Consider the following 20,436-nt stretch of genomic DNA (forward strand, 5'->3'; position numbering starts at 1 on the left):
TAGGGGTAGATGTCCTGATGTGATGGAGAGCTGCACTGGTCTGAACATCACAATTCGGGATCCTGTGCTTCATGCTTCACTGCCCAGCCAGTGGATAATGCCCTTCACCCTGACTGAACTGCTCTTTTGTCAGATCAGTCAGTGCCCTGGTCACATTTGGAAGATAGCAGGGTGCATTTGGTTTGCGTGGCAAAGTTTTGGAGTGGCGGGGGTACAGGAGTGGCTTCTGTGAGAAGCTGCTAGAAGCTTCCCCCATGTCTGACAGAGCCAACACCAGCCAGCTCCAAGATGGACCCATCGCTGGCCAAGGCTGAGCCCATCAACAATGGTGGTAGTGCCGCTGGGATAACGTGTTTAAGAAGGGGTGGGTGGGGCAAAATAGGACACAAACTGCAGCTGGAGTGAGGCGTGAGAATATGTGAGAGGAACAACCCTGCAGACCCCCAGGTCAGTGCAGAAGGAGGGGCAGGAGGTGCTCCAGGCACCGGAGCAGAGATTCCCCTGCAGCCCCTGGTGCAGCCCATGGTGAGGCAGCTGTGCCCCTGCACCCATGGATGCCCACGGGGGAGCAGAGATCCACCTGCACCCGGGGAGGACCCCACGCCGGAGCAGGGGGATGTGCCCAAAGGAGGCTGTGACCCCGTGGGAAGCCCACGCTGGAGCAGGCTCCTGGCAGGACCTGTGGACCTGTGGAGAGAGGAGCCCACGCTGGAGCAGGTTTGCTGGCAGGGCTTGGGACCCCGTGGGGGACCCACGCTGGAGCAGTTTCTGAACAACTGTAGCCCGTGGGAAGGACTCACACTGGAGAAGTTCATGGAGTTCTGTCTCCTGTGGGAGGGACCCACGCTGGAGCAGGGGAAGAGCGTGATGAGTCCTCCCCTGAAGAGGAAGGAGCGGCAGAGACAATGTGTGATGAACTGACCACAACCCCCATTCCCCATCCCCCTGCGCCACTCGGAGGGGAGAAGGTAGAGAAAATGGGGAGGCAAGTTGAGGCCGGGAAGAAGGGAGGGGTGTGGGGGAAGGTGTTTGTAAGATTTGGTTTTATTTCTCATTACCCTACTCTGATTTGATTGGTAATGAATCAAATTAATTTTCCCCAAGTCGAGTCTGGTTTTCCCATGACGGTATAATTGCTGAGTGATCTTGCTCTGTCCTTACCTCGACCCATGAGCTTTTATTTTCTCTCCCCTGTCCAGTTGAGAAGGGGACTGATAGAGCGGCTTTGGTGGGCACTTGGCATCCAGCAAGGGTCAAACCACCACACAGGGTTAAAGAGCAGATGAAAAAGTGATAGATCATATCTGCCTGTATTTCCCATCTATAGGTCGCTATGTAGGTGCTATGGCATAATACTTAGATTTATCTTTCTGCTAAAGGTCACAAACCACCTTGAAAATGAAAAATAAATACACGAACTACACTTGCAATAAGAAATGGCTACTCTTCAGGCTGGAGAGACCCTCTCATGTCCTGCAGGGGTGTGCAAGGCAGGGCTTGTTTTACCCTGGGAACATTCAATCTAAAACTTTTGGGCACTTTTACACTTACAAGGAGAAAGTTACGCTGCTCACTCAGTGCACCTGAGACCTAAAACCACACAGTATTTATCTCAGGATACTCACAGTTCAGCTCAGCCTATGATCCAAGCAATAGCGGTCAATTTGACATTTCAAAACTCAGGTCAAATACAAAATCGTAATGAGGGTTATGTTCTGCCGAAAGGAAACGAGTCTTCCCAGTGGGTGTGATTTACTTGCAACATAAATGCGGGGCTGAATACTGTAAAATACACAGCTCCAGTTTTTATCAGCCAGAAAAGAGACCCTTTATCATGATGCCTCAGCCTGCCTTCAGGACGTCATAGGAGTTTGACAGGCTGTTTTCCATCAGTGACTCTGGAGGACATCGTAGGGAAAATCAGCTGACAGGTATTTCTGAATTTGTTGTAAGTAATTAGGAATATGTTGTCTCAGCTCTGACAGAACCCCTGATTTTTATTAGCTGGCTTCTGCTTAGGAATGGTGCCAATAGCATGGGCCAGGAAATGCATGGGGAAAGTTAATTGCAGCCTGAGTGTGCAATAGGTTGCAATGTTCCTGCTAATTGGGGTAAATGTAAGGATTTAATTTTAAAGCAGAATTCTGTTATATGTTTCTCTTTCTTAACATTATAAAATGCAAAATCTGGCTTAAATAAAATTTAATTCTTTAAAATACATAAAAGAAGCTGTGAAATTGCTCTGTATAATTTTAAAATGACTGAAAATTTGTTTCTTCTTGACACCTTCTTTTATGCAATACTGTGCTACTTTAACAACACTATTTTTAATTTATAAAGCGATTAAATGCAATTACAGTGTACAGATGACAGAGCTTATAAATCCCAACATGATTCCTTGTGCACTTCTTTTCTGCTCATTTATATTGCATGTGGCTTCTGCTATGCAGAAATCCCAGTTCCTCTGATTAGCAATGCTCAAGTAATTTCTTGGTCAATATAGGATCCCCTTTTGAGCATATACTGTTGTAGAGATGTACCAGGAAAAGATCAGAGCAGACCCATGAATGCATCCTTTCTGCATTTTCATAGAATCATAGAATGCTTTGGGTTGGAAGGGACCTTTAGAGGCCACCTAGCCCACCCCCCCTGCAGTGAGCAGGGACAGCTTTAACCAGATCAGGTTGCTCAGAGCCCCGTCCAACCTGACCTTGAATGTTTCTAGGGATGGGGCCTCCACTACCTCTCTGGGCAACCTGTGCCAGTGCATTTTGCAACATCTCACATAGCACTTTCTGCAGAAAAGGTTATCCTGTGGTGGGATCTAGACTCATCCTTCCCCTTCTGGATGGGGAATCCATTCTGGATTCTTGTATGCATGGCACGCTGTGCTGAGTACACGACTGGCTGAAAAATATAGCCTCTCAGAGAAGGAGGAATACCTTATAATAGGCACTGTACTGTTACTGCCTTTTTTTCTTAAAACATTCCATTTACTCTAAATTATTCTACAAAGAGAAACTGGCTGATTATAGGTCATATTGCCAACCAGGAACAGTTACTTACTCATTCAAAGAAACCTGATAATAGGACCAGCCTGGTCCAATTGAACTTAATGCTGTTTTGCTGGTAGCTTCAAGGGGAAGAACATGGTCCTATGGTCTTCAAAGCAAAGACAAGTTTATTTTTTAAAAAAAAAGAGACAAAGAACAAATTCTGTCATCAGTACCTTGACTAACCAAGTTCTTTCCGCATAGCTCCGCTATTAAAATACAGCTCTATCATTTAAAACTTGCCCTTAAAAATAAAACCTAAGCAGAAAGAAAAGCCACGCATTAATGTTGTGACCACTCTCATTCCTTTTTTCACCTGTAAAGCAGAATGTTTCTTGCAAAAGAGGAGCTCACAGGTGTGTGCCTTTTTCACAGGGAAAAAAATTTCATCTCTTCCTGATAATCAGGTAATTACACAACAAAAATGGAAAATATATACACAATAATTATTCTTCATTTGACAGTACATATGTACTGGTATAATGTATTCTTCCCCATCCAGATGTATGCCAGGTTGCTCAATGTCTCTGCTCTGGAAATGTGGCCCTATGGATTTTTATGCTGTTTCTTTATCTCTGTGTTTCCGATTTCGGAGAATTTAGAAAGCAGTTCAATCACTACCATTCCTTTGAGCATTTTTTCATAAAGAAGAGTGTAAGGCTGGTAACACCTCCTTGTCAGATAATGAAAAAAATGTATACAAGTCCCAAATGCAAGCTTTTTTAACCTTCACAGTTATGAGAGGGAGATATGTGTGGTAAGCTGTTGGTCTGGTGGATGAGATGTGTTCATTCTTCTGGAAAGAACAAATCAAGCAAAGGAGTCTGTTACATGGGAAATATGGGAATAATTTACATCAATGAGGAAAGTAAATACAATCTTTATGTCTCTTTCTAAGAACCATCTTAAGTCATGTCTCATAACCAGAATGTACATGCTAGCCAACTCACAAATGTGCATCACAGCATTGAATGTTAACTTCCCTCAGACAACCTACGCATGAAGTGCTTATTTACTCATTAGTTGTCACTGCTGGTGGTGTCATCAGTATGGCAATGAGCTTTCTACTGGCATGACTGTTGCTGACTACAGAGCTTCATACTCTATAAAATAATACAATGAAGATCCTATTTGTGTGAGATGGTGATGAAGCTCTAATAATTTATGAAATTTTGTGCCATGACCCTTCATTATAGTTAATACAAATTTCTCTATACGTTGTGTTATGATTCTTGACAACATCTTTATGGCATTTCATTTTTATGGTGGCATCGACATCCACAAATGGGAAAGGTCCCAGGGGATTGCCCAAACACAAAAAACTATGATGTTTGCCCTTGAGATCCTCCAGCTGGAAAGAGCAGACAGAGTGTTCACTCTCTTGAAGATGATTTCATGAGTATGTGTGGTGGGTTGACCCTGGCTGGATGCCAAGTGCCCACCAAGCTGCTCTATCACTCCCCCTCCTCAACTGGACAGGGGAGAGAAAATATAATGAAAGGCTTGTGGGTCGAGGTAAGGACAGGGTGAGATCACTCACCAATTACCAACATGGGCAAAACAGACTCAACTTGGGGAAAATTAATTTGATTTATTACCAATCAAATCAGAGTAGGGTAATGAGAAATAGAGCCAAATCTTACAAACACCTTCCCCCACACCCCTCCCTTCTTCCCGACCTCAACTTCACTCCCCATTTTCTCTACCTTCTCCCCTCCGAGTGGCGCAGGGGGATGGGGAATGGGGGTTGCGGTCAGTTCATCATGCGTTGTCTCTGCCGCTCCTTCCTCCTCAGGGGAGGACTCCTCACACTCTTCCCCTGCTCCAGCATGGGGTCCCTCCCACAGGAGACAGTCCTGCAAGAACTTCTCCAGCGTGAGTGTTTCCCACGGGCTACAGTTCTTCGCAAACTGCTCCAGTGTGGGTCCCTTCCATGGGGTCCCAAGCCCTCCCAGCAAACCTGCTCCAGCGTGGGCTTCCCACGGGGTCACAGCCTCCTTTGGGCTCATCCCCCTGCTCTGGCGTGGGGTCTGTGTTTTTAACTCTTCTTAATTACCTTATCCCAGAGGCGCTACCACTCTCACTGATGGGCTCAGCCTTGGCCAGCGGTGGGTCCGTCTTGGATCCACCTGGCATTGGCTCTGCTGGACATAGGGGAAGATTCTAGCAGCTTCTCTCAGAAGCTACCCCTGTAGCCCCCCCGCTCCCAAAACCTTGCCACGCAAACCCAGTACATTCTGATTAAAAAGGAGAGATGTCAGCTAAGGAAATTGTTATAAATACTGCTAAGAATGCAAAGCCAAGTTTTCAAAAGAAGAAATGGAAGTGAAGTGAATGACTACATGGTAAAAAGAGTAGTGAAGCAGATATTTCAAGTTTAGCTCCAGCACTTCCAAATTTAGGTGCTCATCTTTATATTGTCAGAGTACAGTGCTGTGTGTAATTATTTGCAATTTTATGTATTTTGGCAGTATTTTCCATGTGGATCAGACACAGACCAGACAAATGGTCTTTTTCTACGTCAAGCCATCCCTAAAGTACACTTGAATGAACTGGCAAATGGTAAGTATGTCATGTGGAAGAAACAGAGGATGTGTTGGATCCGGAACAGGGATTCCCAACCTGCAGCCCCATGGCTATTTGTGCCTTTTGAAAACAGTAAAGGGACTTTCAAATGAAGACTGTCCTTGGCAGAAGGAGGAGTGGGCTGAAAGAGGCCAAAGCTGTCAACAAACCACAATCCAGAGACACTGATAGTTGTACTTTCCAAGTCCTAGCTGCTTCCCTGGCCCTTCACACTCTGGAACAAGAAGTCACGCAGAGAAATAGCAGGCTGCCTGAGAAGGGGATGTAAGCCTCTGTGTCAGCATAAAGCTTCCCACTGCCAAATTATCAGAGGGCTTAGTTGCACTGCGCTTTTTTCATACACCTGGAGGTAACTTTTTGCACCCTGCACTTTGGAGAATGTTGCTTCGCATGCTACAGTATTTCTGTATTTTTGAATCCTCGAAAGCAATGGCAAAATTTTAAGAGAGTTATGCAGTGGGAGCTATTTCACCAGCTTCATCCAGCTCCACTTCGGACTTTTTTTCTGCATGAAAAGTACTGAATAAATCTAAGTTGTTAGTGACTGGGGAGAGCAGAGACTGCCTGAAGGCAGTGAACAGATGTGTAGGCTGAGTGAGAAATGATAAGAGAAGAGAAAACTCAGCTAAGAGGATTTGGGCTTCATCAAACTTCGCATTACTTAGACCATTAACAAAGGAATAGAGAGAAATAAGGGCTGAGGAATGATATATATAAGGGCTTAACATTTGTGACTGTAATTCTTTTATGTGGCCCTTTCAAGGATTTTCAAAGGAGAGAATGATGCATTGTTGGCCTCTTCCAGAGCAATACGTTTCTTAGGCCCACTTAGGACTCAGAGGTGCTTTACTTGTATTTTTCAGCATAGGCTCTCATTACAATTCTATAGATTCCAGTTAAACGTTATTCAAAATTTAACCCTAATTTTTCTAGGAAGGGGAAATGCTTGGGCTTTTTACACCTGTTCTCAGTAATGACCTCTGTGCTTTAAAACAAATGGAATAATTTTCAGGGTTTAATGGGCTTTTGCCTTCAACAGCTCCAAATAATCTAATTATCTAGCCACTCTGGGTACTGGATGATATAAGAATTAAAGACACAATTAGAATCTGTTACAGTAATTAGAATCCATTTTAAACCAATTGCCTGTGGCATTACATGGTCTAGTGAAAGAAAGGCTGCTGGCTAAATGCTCTTCTTCCACTAAATGCAAAAACAAATGTTAGTACAGTTTTTTTTTTTATCTAAGAAAGTCAAGATTTCAGAAGTTGAGTAAATCAAATTATCTGTCCTTTTTTATGCTGTTTTTTAAATACTTCATATAGACTGAAGTCAGCGGAAGGAAGACTACTGGTTGACTGGTCTTTTGATCAAATTCACTGAATAAATTTGTGAATTTAGTGAATGAAAGGAAAATTACAAATTTAGTGAATGAAAGTGTAATTACTTAGGTAAATTAGAATTCATAATGAAAGAGAGGTGGGTAGATTGGGAACCACTAGGAGAACTTCTGCATGCCCCACAAATCAGCTAGAAGCCATGCCCCACAAATCACCTAGAAGGATTTGCAGGAGTCAGTGAGCAGGTGGATAAGGGTGATCCAGCTGATGTAATGTTCCTGGATTTCCAGAATGCTCTGACAACACTGTTTTGTCAAAGGCTGTTAAAGAAATTAAACTCTAATGGCAGAAGAAAAAAAGTCCTCTTGTAGAAAAAGGATGGGTTGAAAGACAGAAAATAAGGGGTGGGATTAAATGGTTTGTTTCCACAGTGAGGGCAGTAGAAGGTAGCATCCAACAGCCCTCTGTGTTCATCAGTGCTGTTCAGCCCATCTGTGACGTGTCTGTGTGGACACTGGAACTGAGTGATTGTGCTGGCAAGGTGCAGGTGTTGGCTGCAGAGAATTGCAGAAGGTCCACATAGATCTCAGCTAATGAACAGCAAAGTAGCAGACAAAATTCAGTGCTAAGAAGTGAACAGTTGTATATTAGTTGTGGGGGAACCTGATCTAGATATGCAAAACTATTTGTCGTTACTCAGGAAAGAGAGGAGGGCCATGAAAATGGTCAGAGGGCTGGAACACCGCTCCTGTGAAGAAAGACTGAAAGAGCCTGGAGGAGAGAAGGCTCCAGGTAGACCTCATTACATCCTTTCAATGTATAAGGAAGGCTTATAAGAAAGATGGAGAAAGACTTTTTACCAAGGCCTGTAGTGACAGGACAAAGGGCAATGGTTTTAAACTGAAAGAGACTAGATTTAGGTTGGACATAAGGAAGACATCTTTTACGATGAAGGTGGTGAGACACTGGAACAGGTTGCCCAGAGAAGTTGTGGATGCCCCATCATTGGAAGTGTTCAAGGTCAGGTTGGACAGGGCTTTGAGCAGCCCGATCTAGTTGAAGATGTCCCTGCCTGTGGCAGTTAGATGATCTTTAAAGGTCCCTTCCAACCCAAACCATTCTGTGATTCCATGATTTTGGAGCCACTGAAGGGATGGCTCTGAACATGAGCCAGCAGTGTGCCCAGGTGGCCACGAAGGCCAACAGCATCCTGGCTTGTATCAGGAATAGTGTGGCCAGCAGGAGCAGGGAGGTGATTGTCCCCCTGTACGCGGCGCTGGTGAGGCTGCACCTGGAATACTGTGTCCAGTTCTGGGCCCCGCAATACAAGACATTGAGGTGCTGGAGCATGTTCAGAGAAGGGCAACGAAGCTGGTGAAGGGTCTGGAGCACAGGCCTTATGAGGAGCGGCTGAGGGAACTGGGATTGTTTAGCCTGGAGAAGAGGAGGCTGAGGGGAGGCCTTATCGCTCTCTACAGCTACCTGAAAGGAGGTTGTAGTGAGGTGGGTGTTGGTCTCTTCTCCCATGTAGTTAGCGATAGGACGAGAGGAAATGGGCTCAAGCTGCGCCAGGGGAGGTTTAGGTTGGAAATTAGGAAAAATTTCTTCATGGAAAGGGTAGTCAAGCATTGGAACAGGCTGCCCAGAGAGGTGGTGGAGTCCCCATCCCTGAAAGTGTTCAAAAAACAGGTAGACATGGCACTTTGGGACATGGTTTATTCTAGTCTACCCTTGATTGGTTTAGTGTGGACTTGGTAATGTTAGATTAATGGTTGGACTGGATGATCTTGAAGGTCTTTTCTGACCTAAACGATTCTATGATTCTGTGATTCTATGATTCTATGATGTGTGCAGGGATGGTCCTAAAGACTAAAAGAAAGGCAGGACTTACTAAGGTGGGAATTTAGAACAAGGCAGAGAACATTACTGCACCACAGGAATTAATGGTGTGTCTGTGTCTTGAATATTGTGGTCTGGCCACCTGTGTCTCCAAGAGCATGTAGAAGCACTAGGAAAGATTCAGAGAAGGGTACAAAGATGACCTGGGTGTGGGATACTGCCACACAAACAGAGCCTAAATAGATTAGGACTCAGGTTGGTAAAGCAATCATTGAAGGGGGCTATGTGAGAGGATGGACTAAGGATTTTGAAAGAGAGGGAGCTATCGAGGGTCTCTGATCAGCAGGTTCCCTGCTCTTCCCCTGGTAAAACGAGCCTCTGTACAGGGGAACATGATGTCTTTCATTTCTTTCTCTTGCTTTTTACCCTCCATCTCATACATCATGAAAATTCACAGGGCACCAGCTCAGCTGCAAACTGCAGGAGCAAGGGGAAGCCAAAGGATATCTAACTGAGGCTGGAGGGCAAAAACTTGAGAAACTCCCACCTCTCCAAATTTGTCAGTGAGATGGCAGCCACACTGTGCACTGCAGAGAGTGCGCTGTGCCCAACACCAGCTCTGCCTGTGCCAGCTACAGCTATGTGAAAATGTGAAGAGTTTAGCAATTTGTGGTCCTGCCACTCTAAGTAGCACTGAGAGCCTGGAGACTGGTAAATGATACGTAGAACACCTCTTTGTTCAGAAACCATTTCCTATTAGTAAATGATATAGAAAGCACCTCATTCCCCAGAAACCAGTTCCTGTCTATTCTGAGGTGGATCATGGCAAATCAGGAGGACAGGGTCAATGACCAACTGACAGTAAGTTGCGTAGGTGATCTGGGTTCTATCAAAGTTTCTTATAATACTGGTATATTTCTTTATTCTGTTAGTATAGCAATATGACATGGTGCAAACTCAGCCCAGCCTAGCAGGGACTAGCTCAGCAGCTTCTTCATAGCTTGCTGTGTGTTTGCTTCCCTGGCTGTCCTCTGGAGCACATCACATTTGCCAGAGCTCATTCGCGACAAAGTTGTCAGGCTGGGAACCGACCTGTTTTCCTTCAGCTCATCTCCCCATGCCCCTGGCTTCCACAGGCCTAGCAAACCAGCTCAGCACTTCATTCCTGCACACCTCGGTGTGCTTGCCTGCATTCACTTGTATCTATTTAACCTACTCACTGTTTTGATGACAGGTGATTTGTGAATGAGATGGAGTGTACCCTGTCAGCACACCTATTTTCCTAACGTCCACTATTCCCTTACATGTGTCTTTATGGACTCTGTCCTCTTCCTTCATGCCACACTTGAGTGCTTTCCAATAAAATAAGGGGTTGTATTTGCCAATTCTATAAATAGGGACCTTGTTGCTATCACTTGCCGTAGTAATAACAAATAACATCTGTCTCATCTGATCATGGTTAAAAGAAAATTCTCTAGAGAGCAGAAGAGATGTTTTTACAATACGTAAGTTGTTATCAGTTATTACTGCAAAGAATAGTCCTAACTTTTGAAATTAAATGTCAAGATATCAAAGAACTAACCCCTTCTTCTAGAGGACATAAACCATGTTCTAACTAATAGGGCTTAAATAATATTTTTTTCTGGATTCATTTTAATAGTGAGCCACCATCTGAGGAAAGATGCTGAGCAGCGTGGACCACTGATTTGCCCCTGGAATGGTCATTCTGATTGTTCTGTGAATTTATTAGTGTTTAAAAAGTAAAGCACAGTAATTTCACTCACACTAAGCACAGGCACCACACACAAATGCAGACAAACACAGTAAGTACGAATTTAAGGAATGGTTGACTTTTTATGTTATGGAGAATGCACTTAGCAGTGTCCAAGATTGGAAAAACTGGACAGATTAAGTAATATGTTTTCTACTAGATCAATAAAAAAAGTGACTGTAGAGATACAAGGTATGAGTCGTCTCATCTAAATGAAGACATCTACATCTGAGTTGCTCTAGGCTTCCTTTGTAGTTGAGAACTATGTATTTTTAGGGTGGAGTTCATCTGGTCTGTGCTAGACATCTACATCTGATCAGCTGAACACACCCCAGAGCCACACATGATGCTGTTGAACCTTGACAGGTCTTGGAGGATGCAGAGCTGTCCTCCTGCTGAGAGAGGGCTTCCACTATTTCTTGCTGCGCTGCAGAAGATAGAGCTAATTCAAACCATAAATATCCTAGCCCGCTTTTTCTCAGATTCTGGGCCAAGATCAAGTGGGAGGCCAGGAGGCAATTCAGAGCAGTGGGCAGGCAGCAGTGTTAGGCACCATCTCCTTTCCTTCCACTTGGAAGAATGGTAATGGATTACAGTTACCTCTTGCAATAATTTATATTAGCCAGGGAAGCAGCTAATTACCTTTGATTGCTGGTAACACTCATCTCTTCCAGGGCAAGAGAATTTTTCCTCCTGAATAAGTGAGCTGCCAGTGCTCGGGGGGTCTACAAAACCAGATGAGCTGGAAGGGAACTGTGCTTTCAACACATTTGAGAACCATTGCCCCAGGTGTGTGCGGAAATCCCTGATGGCATCAGACACGAAGCTCTTTCCACCTCCCTTGCTGTGAAACGGCTCTGCACTGGCGGTGCTGCCACCATGGGGAGGGAAGAGTGGCACTCCCATGCCTAGTTTCAAGCCTCTGGGTTTTGCAGAGAGAGATTCATCTAGGGAGTTATTCAGGGCACCTATTTTAGGCTGCAACTCTGAACTGTCTGGTGGGGAAACTTCTCTCATTTACAGTGCACACAGAGTATATAATGTCTCCTAAATAGGATGCATAAGTACCCTACCCTATGCACCGAGAAAGGCAGAAAAGATCTGCCCATAGGAAACATCTGTAAGCAAATTACCCTGATAAGAAGTTGGAAACAACTGACTTCTTACATAAAACAGGTGAGATTGTTTTTCAGATGAGATATTTTTTTCTTTTCCTTTTCAGATATTAAGATAATGATGGATAATCAATAAGGGAAATAAACACATTTAAAACAAACTTGAACCCAGTAGTCCTATCACTGACGTATATTCTTTCAGTGACAGTGCTGCTCAGTTCTATTCCATTCCAGTTGTCATTGTTGATTTCCATTGCATAATTACTACATTACAGACTGTGGCAAGCAAAATATTGCAGGCAGAGAATACAGTTTTAGACTGCAATATATATGTCAAATCCTTTCAAAGGCTAGAAATCTGCAATTACATGCTGAAATATTGCCTCACTTACCAACTGATATGGTCCAAACAGCAATTATTTTTGCAAAAGCCTTAGTTCTTGAGTTAAACTGGCTGTGATGGATGGGGTTTCGAATGGCAATATAGCGATCCAGTGAGATGGCACAGAGGTGCATGATGGAGGCAGTGGAGAAAAGCACGTCCAAGTAGATCCAAACGGCACAGAGCTTTGTAGGTAGAGGCCATGTGTATCCTGCACAACAGAAAGTTGACATCAACTAAGAAGATGACATACATCTTTTGTTGTGACACATATGTCTTAGTGCATATATCCTTCTAGTAGAAGCTGGTAGGAAGTGATGCCTTCGATAGAAGCTGCCTGAAACTGTTTTAAGAAACCTTTTTTATTTGCTTGCAACCTTCTAACTCTGTAGGTTTTGGCATTAACTGTGCTTCTTTCCCAGGCTACAAGCAGCATATGTTTTTTTTTCTTTTTAATTCTATTTGCATAATGCTAATGCTTGATGTTATAATTAACCATTTCTCGCAGCAAATCTATGGAAAGAGAAGCAATTTTGTCATTGTAAACCTGCAAGTTCTCAATTTTGTTTTAGGGCTTTTTATCCATGTAATTACTGCATTATTAACACCTGCTGATATGCAAAGCCGCCTAAATTCTGAAACTGAAACTGTAGATATAGTGGCAGCTGAAAAAATAAATTTATTTTGTTGCATAGCAGTGATATTTATCTCACCTGCCTTTAGGTACCTACCACATACTTAAATAAGGATATTCCCTGTATCAGTGAATATTGATAGGCTCCTCCAGAGAGAGCAATCCAAAGCAAATGCATTAGTGTTTACCAATATCCAACCTACGTCTTCTTTGCTGCAAATTAAGCCTTCCCTTTTTCTTTGTTCTTTCCACTAGCCATGAAGTATAATTGATTGCTGTCCTTTCTGGAAGCTGTTGGAAGATGGCTATCGTGTCTTGCCTAGTTTTTTTCTTTTTCTCTTCCAGAGTAAGCAAAGCCAATTCCTTTATCTTTTGCTTACAGATAATGCTTTTAAAACTTTTGTGCTTCTAGTTTCTCTGCCCTGGAGTCTATTTAATTTATCCACATCTTGCTTATCGTTCAGTGACCAAAACAGGACTTGGTACTCTTGCAAAGGCCTCCCGAATGCTAAGTGAAATACAAGATTGCTTCATGGGTCTTGCAGGGAATGTCCTTACTTACACAACCTGGAACGATGAGTGCCTTTTGTATAAAAATATCATACTAGTGACGCATGCTTAGCTTATGATCCATTTTGATAGCCAGATCTTGTTCAGCATTCCTGAAACCTGGACAAATTTCCGCAGCAGTAGTTGGTTTGCTTTTTCCTAAGTGGATGTCTCTGCATTTATCCTCACTGAATGTTATTTGTTCATTTCAGACTTTCTCTTCAGGGGTCCAGATGATTGTTGATGATTTTGATCCTGTCCCTCTGAGTGCTTGTAACCTCTGCCAGCTTGGAGTTTTTGGAAAGCTGTGTAAGCTCACACTCTATATACACTGTCCAAGTTGTTAGAAGCAGTACTGAGCAGACCTAGGCTAAGCAGAACCCTGGAGGACGCCCATTTAAAGACCCTTCTAGTCCTGCAGGGAACCACTAATAACTCTCCTTGGAGCAAGTTTTGGAGTTAGCCATGTCCTTATCTTGCGGTGATTTAATTTATAGCATATTACCCGAGCTGCCCATGACAGTGCGGCATGGGGCAATGCCAAAGCCGGTATTGTGAAAACAGCTAGTGTTTCAGGGGGTGCCCATCTCCTTTGTAGACACAGTACAAGATTTGCAACAGGAGGAACAGAGGGAGAGGTGGAGGAGCTAGGTCCATGCCTAATTAAATTTAGTCTCAGTAAGCACCGAGGAGACCTATTTCTTGGTGCTTTTGGACTGCTGTAATATGAGCTGACCCTGACAAGCCATACAGCATTTATGGATATGTTTTTTCTTGTTTTCTGATCTTCCAATGGGGAATGTGGTCTCTGGAGTGTGTGAGGGCACGTCTTCCCAGCAGCATCTCTCTGTCAGGCCAGGACAGTTTACACAGTGAAAAGCAATAAAGTATTTTACACTTGACAACATGCATCTGTTCTCTTGCTTCAGTGGCCTTTGGGAACACATTTGTCATATCCTTCTAGACCTTTTGTCCTTGCTCTAAACCTGGATGGGGCAGGGATGGATGCTGATCCATGACATAAACTACCTTGGAGACTACTTTCCCCAAGAAAGGGGAAAGTATGTGAGTGGAGCCAACTGTGGATGCAAAAAGAGTCAGGAAGGGTGTAGATAACATCCTCCAGGCAGGCCTTGGGACACTTTATGCGGCACGTGGTGCAGGGCACCTTTGCCTTGTGCTGTGCTCTGTCCACCGTCCAGTTCAACTGCTGACATATCCAAGGGGAAACAAAACAAAACAAAACATGGCTGCAATTTAAAGACTGGGTAGGCAGGGAAAGTTTTACAAGGTCCTGGATTTCATGTGATCCATGAGAGCTCATGAGGTTCAGGAGCTCCAATGAGGGAGTCCCATCCAAGGGATAGGCAAGTGATGCTCGTGCATCTATACATTTTCAGGTTGAGAGGCTGAGATGGAGGACAGGTAGCCCCTAGGATGAGGTAAGATTTTCTTCCTGATGTAGCCAGATCCAGGAGAGAAGAAATGTTTTCTCACAAGGCCTTTCAGGTGAGGAGGCAAACAAGCCAAGCTGGCCAGGGTGGCTGGGCTGCTGCTTGTTGGTAACAGGAGGTATGGGAAAACTGTTTTGAGTGAAAGGCTAAGGAAGTGCTGTATGGAAAGAAGAGAGGAGAGTCTGTAGGCATGGGCAGTTGCTGAGGAGGCCCTGTGCACCATCCTGCCTTGTCAGAAGCACATCAGCCAAGGCCATGTCTGGGGTCAACACTAGGCTGGACAGGAGCCCTCTGAAATGCCTGGTCTTTCCACCGCAGCAGGGAGTTACACAGCATCTGCCAATAATCCCGACAGCTGCCCCACACTGTTACCGTCACCCCATAGTGTGGGATGAATCTCCGAGGCAGAAGCAACAGGCATCCAGCACCCTACGTGGTTTTGGGTGGGAACCAGCGCTGTTGTTCAACTCCGTGAGTTTTCTGCTCTGTGGACATGTCCACCTTGGCAGGACTTCTTTTTTTCCAGCAGAGGCTGGTGCTTCTGAGTGGATGGAGAAGCCTGCCTGGCCCAAAGGGTGCAGGCTGGGGCAAGCACATGGCTGGTGTGGCTGGGCACCCGAACAGGAATTGCCCATAGTAGCCATAAAGCTCTCAAGACGGAAATCATCTTTCTTTTGAGAAAAAAGTCACAATCCCACTTCAAGGGGCTGCAGGGCGTGCGGTGGAGCACTCTCATTCCACAGCCTCAGAGGTACCCTGGCAGAGCGAGGCAGGTGCAAAGGCCCCCTGTTTGGGCTCAGGACTGTCAACAAGAGTGATGTGGCTGATGCCAGCTGCATCCTGGCTTTTCTCTGGGCAGCTGAGGACAAGCAAATGCTCCTGCGTAAGGGGAGGTTTCCCTCTGCACTATCACTGGTTGTCCTGGAGGCTGACGGTGCACCATGCTGAGACAGTTCTTCTGGTACCTGCGTGCACCACCGGATGATTTTTCACCCCAGGTTACCCTGCAGAGGCCTCCCCTTCTTGACCTTGCACGGGAAAAAGCGAGGAGAGAGGAGGCAAAGCCAGCACGCTCCCTCCCCTATGGCTCCAGGTGCCCTGCTGCTCCTCCGTGTCGGCAATCACAAAGGAAGGCAACACTGCCTTCCCCCCTCAATGAGGGTTTCGGCTTCGCTGTTTGCAGGAAATCCCGCATCCCAACCTCCAAATCACTTCCGAGCAGTGGATTTCGGATACCTCTTTCCTCTGCAGCGGATCCTGGCCAGCAGGAGTCCCTGTTGCATGTCTCAGGGAATCACACAGGATTTAAAAAGGTTTTGCTAATCTCATGTATCGGACAATTTCTGCTCCCACGGCTCTCTCTAATGCTGTTTCTCCCACCAAAGGTAATTGCACCACTAATACAATAAATCACAATGTTACACCATCACTGATGCCAAATACAGTCTGCAAATGCTACTGAGGGCAATCTGTGTAGAAATACTGAAACTGGGAAAAAAACTTCCAGTTTTCTGGATGAAGTCTCTCTTAAGTCACAGACTCATGCTAGGACCTTTAGTCCCAAAATAGTGAAGCAATAGAAATCTTTGCAAACAACCTCACTTTCCTCCTGACGTTGTCTGGCTTCTCCTTGAACTGTAGCAATTCAGTTGTGGCACTGGAAAACTCATTTCTCGAAGTTTAGGGCTTATAACAGCCTGACAGTATTGGTACTGAACACATAGGCTGCTGCTTTTTGCTACGTGAGCTGTGCTGCAAGTGATTTTGGTGAGAATGAGAAGAGACATCTGCTATTAATCACCTACAAGGATATGAACTGTGAGTCATTATTCACTTAATTCTTAAATAACTTATCTTAAGAAATCATAGCTTTGCATTTGTAAATGTTACTAAAAATTAGGCAGAATTAATTCCCATCCATTTTTTAACTCCCACAATATTTATTCCAGCATTTGCTGGTAAGTAGATATCTAAGCAGGGTATTGTTGTTAAGAGAATTATTTATGTTTGTATTATTTCATTAAAAAAAGTGAAGGAGTTGCCTGCTTTGAATCTAAAGGTAGTCATTAGTGCTTCTGTGCATATTTGCAGAGCAAAGTAACTGGCAGGACCCTACGAATGTTCTCATTAGTTAATACTGAAATTTATAAACCAGCAAAAAAAAAACCCTGAAAGAATAGAGAGGACAAAGCATCTTCATAAACACTTTGAGACAATTCCTTCAGCAACTGAGTAATAAACTCATGTTCTGGACTGTGTTTAAAATGCCTGTTATTAGAAATACAAGGTAGGAAAAGATTCAAGTACTTCACCTATTCTTACATCCATTAACCAATTACATACATTACAACTTGTATGGAGTGATTAAAATTTTTGGTGGTAAGAGAATGAAATAATAATAACAACAACAACATGTGCATGCAATGTTTACAGCTCCTCAATTCATGCAGTATGTTATATAGCTAATACTCACCGTACAGTATGGTTAACATTGACACAGGCATGACAAGGAAACCCAGCAGCATATCAGCTATTGCAAGTGACATTAGAAAATAGTTAGTGGCATTCTGTAGTTTTTTCTCCAGTGATACAGCCATGATGACAAGAATATTTCCAGCAATGGTTAAAACAATCACTATCACTGTCAGCAAAGCTGGCCAGTTTTTCTGTGAAAGCTGAAACAGGGAAGAGTAGCACGGTGGACTCATGTTACTTTCACATGAAAGATTGGTTAGGTTTTCCGAGTCCACAGTCAAGTTAAAGAGATGCGATATATTAATCTCTCCAGCTCCATAAAGATTTCTGTAGAGTCTTTTCTCATGATTTATTTGTATTAAGGAGTTTGTAGTTGGGTTCACCGAGCTCTCCTCATCACAAAGAATATCCATTGCTAAGTCTGAAACCGGTGAGATAAATAGTGAAAAATAGGCAATTATCACCCTTTGTCACCATCAAGCTTTGTATTCTTCAGCTGTCCATGTCAGAAGTTGAGGGAGCACAATCTTTTGTCGACTGCTTTTTTGCCACTAGCGTGATGTGGAAAAACATACCAGAATTACTCCGAATGCTGAAGTGTTTTGTTTTCAGTTCCATGGGAAGTCCAGTGTAGGCATACATTGAAAATCCAGCTGAAAAGCAAAACCAAACTGTAGCATAGAGAATGTGGACTTAAGGCTTCAGAGAGCAAAAATGTTGGAGAAATGAAAGAGAAAAAACTTTTGCCACCACTAGGACTCCCCTCTGGAGCTACCTTATTGCTATTGGTAACTGTAATTGCACAATTTTAAACACAGCAGTATAAAAATAGCTTGCCATACAAAACTGCAGACCTCTCACTTCCCTATTAAGAAAGTTGATTAACGATTCCATCCAGTATCTTTCTCTTGAAATAATTAGATATGCTCTTATTTACAGTTTATCTTCCATAATATGGCTGATAGTCTCTGACTTCTGTTGTATTTCAGTATCATTTTCAGCCTCGTATCAGAGATTAAACATTCTGCTCCATGCTGATTTTTATAGCTAATTGTACTTTTTGGCCCAGCCTGGCTTCAGAATGGAAATTAAACAACTAGATACTGTGACAAAAAAATACAATTTAAGGAACACTTACATTGTACTTCAGAGCCCACTCTCAAACAGCAATTAGGTGCACTTTGTACCCTGATTTACCATATTCTTCACTGTGTTTAGCCAGTTTTGTGTCCTTTTTCTTCAGCCTCCTCCAAAATGGTGGTATTTGGAATAGTTTTTTGACTTCTAAACTGCACACTTGAGTGAAGCCAGTTCCTGTGCTGTGAGGCTTGCTTTTTTCTTCTGAGAGATAGGCTGCTTGCCGACTCTTTCCTTGTGCGTTTCCCCGCCCCAGGGCAAGCTATATTTAAAATAATAATAATATCAGAGCCCTTCTCGAAGTGACACAAAAGAATGAGCACACACACACACAAAAAAAAACCAGCCTGCATGGAGGAATTACTGATTTCAACAGGAATGGAATTTCTTGCTTGCTGCCTTGTTCGGTTTGTCAGACCTCCCACTATCTGGATGTCATAAACTGCAAGGTAGCAACAGCAGAGGAGGGCAGGGGAGGGCAGACCAAAGAGGGTCTTTTCGGTAAACTAGCAGCTTTTGCAGTGTGTATTTTGGGGGTCCTCTGCTTGGGTGCTTTTTCAATGCACACTTTCCATTTGCAGAGAATGGCTTGCAAACACAGCTGCATGCAATTACAGTGTTTTACAGGATGCAGGCTTGAAAGAGACAAAATCTAAGGCTCGTGATGGTAGATACTAGTGAAAAATGTAAGTGTGAAGCTTTTTCCATATAGAGGGGAAATTATGACACCCTTAAAAGGAAGGAGTAATATTCAGTCCCTTTCAGTTTTAACTCCAGGTCTGTGCTGACATGTTAATCAAATTGGCAGTAGATATTTATAAAAAATTGAAGTCACTCTGATGTCACACTCATTTGTCAGGAGGTGGGTGTAATAATTAAACCCAGCAACCTGTCCCAAGGAAGTGTCCCAAATAAAGCACTTCAGTAAGGCAAAATGGTATACAGCAGAGGGGGAAACAAAACAGCCTTCCACCGTTTCTGCCTCATACCTCTGCTGCCAGAACATGAATTAACAAGTAGCCAACTCTTCAATTTTCAACATAACACAAAATCTACTCCCAAATTCATTGAGACTTACAGCTGAGGGCATCCGCTGCCCATCCTGAAATATATTGCAGATTTCCCTCGTGTAGAGGACAATGGCTTTATCCAGGCAGGCTCAGGCAGTTTGGAGTGAGAGCTCAGAGAGGTGTGAGTGTCACGGGGCACCAGTGGGTCTTGGTGTGCCTGCAGGCCCACGGGAGCTGCTCCCGTAGCTCAGCTCTACGTGCAGCACCGCTAACCCCCCTGCAGATCCCAGGGGGGCTGCAAACACGTGGAGAGTTACCACAGCCCAGCTGGCACATGCGGATCTCTTCAGGGGTCAAAACCTTATCAAAGTGAGTCTCAGAGCACCCACCAAAGCCTGTCTGAATCTATGAGGCACTGTTACAGAAAGCCTTTTACAGTAAAGTTCCTTTGGGGCTGGCTGTGCTCCCAGCTGAGCCCACACCAACAGCCATCACAGCGGGACAGGGCAGCAAGGCAGTAGCTCCTACTGATGCCCACTTGGGAGTCAGAAATTAGTCATCCCAGCACTTAAGTTTCCCAGTCCCATAGGTGAGGCCAGAAGACTCTGTCAGACAACACAAGCTAGTAAAAAAGGCTGATAATGCTGAGTTTAGCAAGACATGTTTCAGCCTTGGCAGTCCTGTCCAAGAGCTGGAAGAGACTCTTTCCCTCTCTCCTTTAACATGATAACCAAATGGGTTATTGTGTTCACCAAGTGAATTCGGCATCCGTGCTCCAGAGGGTTTGGTGGCTGTCCCTGTGAAGATGCCCTCAACGTGAGAATGCAGGTCTGCTGCAGAGGTTTGTGCTCCACTTCTGTTGAACATGGCTACTGTGCAAAACGGGGCACAAGACCCCTTGGCTAGGGCTACATATAATCCTTTGTGAGGAACCCAGGTGTCCTGTTATTTTCTTAGATGGCTCCCTCCAGGCTCTAATGACTCTTTAATGTAACAGTCATGGGTGGGAGGTACTTTTTTGCAGGTGAATACCCAGACTGTGGGTCAGAGGCTGTAGCTGCCAGCACAGCTCAGTTTCACCAAGCAGAGCT

General features: G+C 44.1%; 1 protein-coding gene across 1 annotated transcript in view; it reads right to left on the bottom strand.

Annotated features, from left to right (window-relative positions):
* HTR2A (5-hydroxytryptamine receptor 2A) overlaps positions 1-17,611 on the bottom strand; it is a 29,086-nt gene extending 11,475 nt beyond the window's left edge. Inside the window, exons 1-2 of the mRNA XM_009478427.2 lie at positions 17,197-17,611; positions 12,097-12,297 (exon numbers count right to left, since the gene is read on the bottom strand). Of these exons, the coding sequence (XP_009476702.1) occupies positions 12,097-12,297; positions 17,197-17,611 (616 nt within the window). The remainder of the gene's footprint in view (positions 1-12,096; positions 12,298-17,196) is intronic.
* Positions 17,612-20,436: the final 2,825 nt, after the last annotated feature.

The sequence above is a fragment of the Pelecanus crispus genome, chromosome 1 (assembly GCF_030463565.1).
Source record: "Pelecanus crispus isolate bPelCri1 chromosome 1, bPelCri1.pri, whole genome shotgun sequence".
Classification (NCBI taxonomy): Eukaryota; Metazoa; Chordata; class Aves; order Pelecaniformes; family Pelecanidae; genus Pelecanus; species Pelecanus crispus.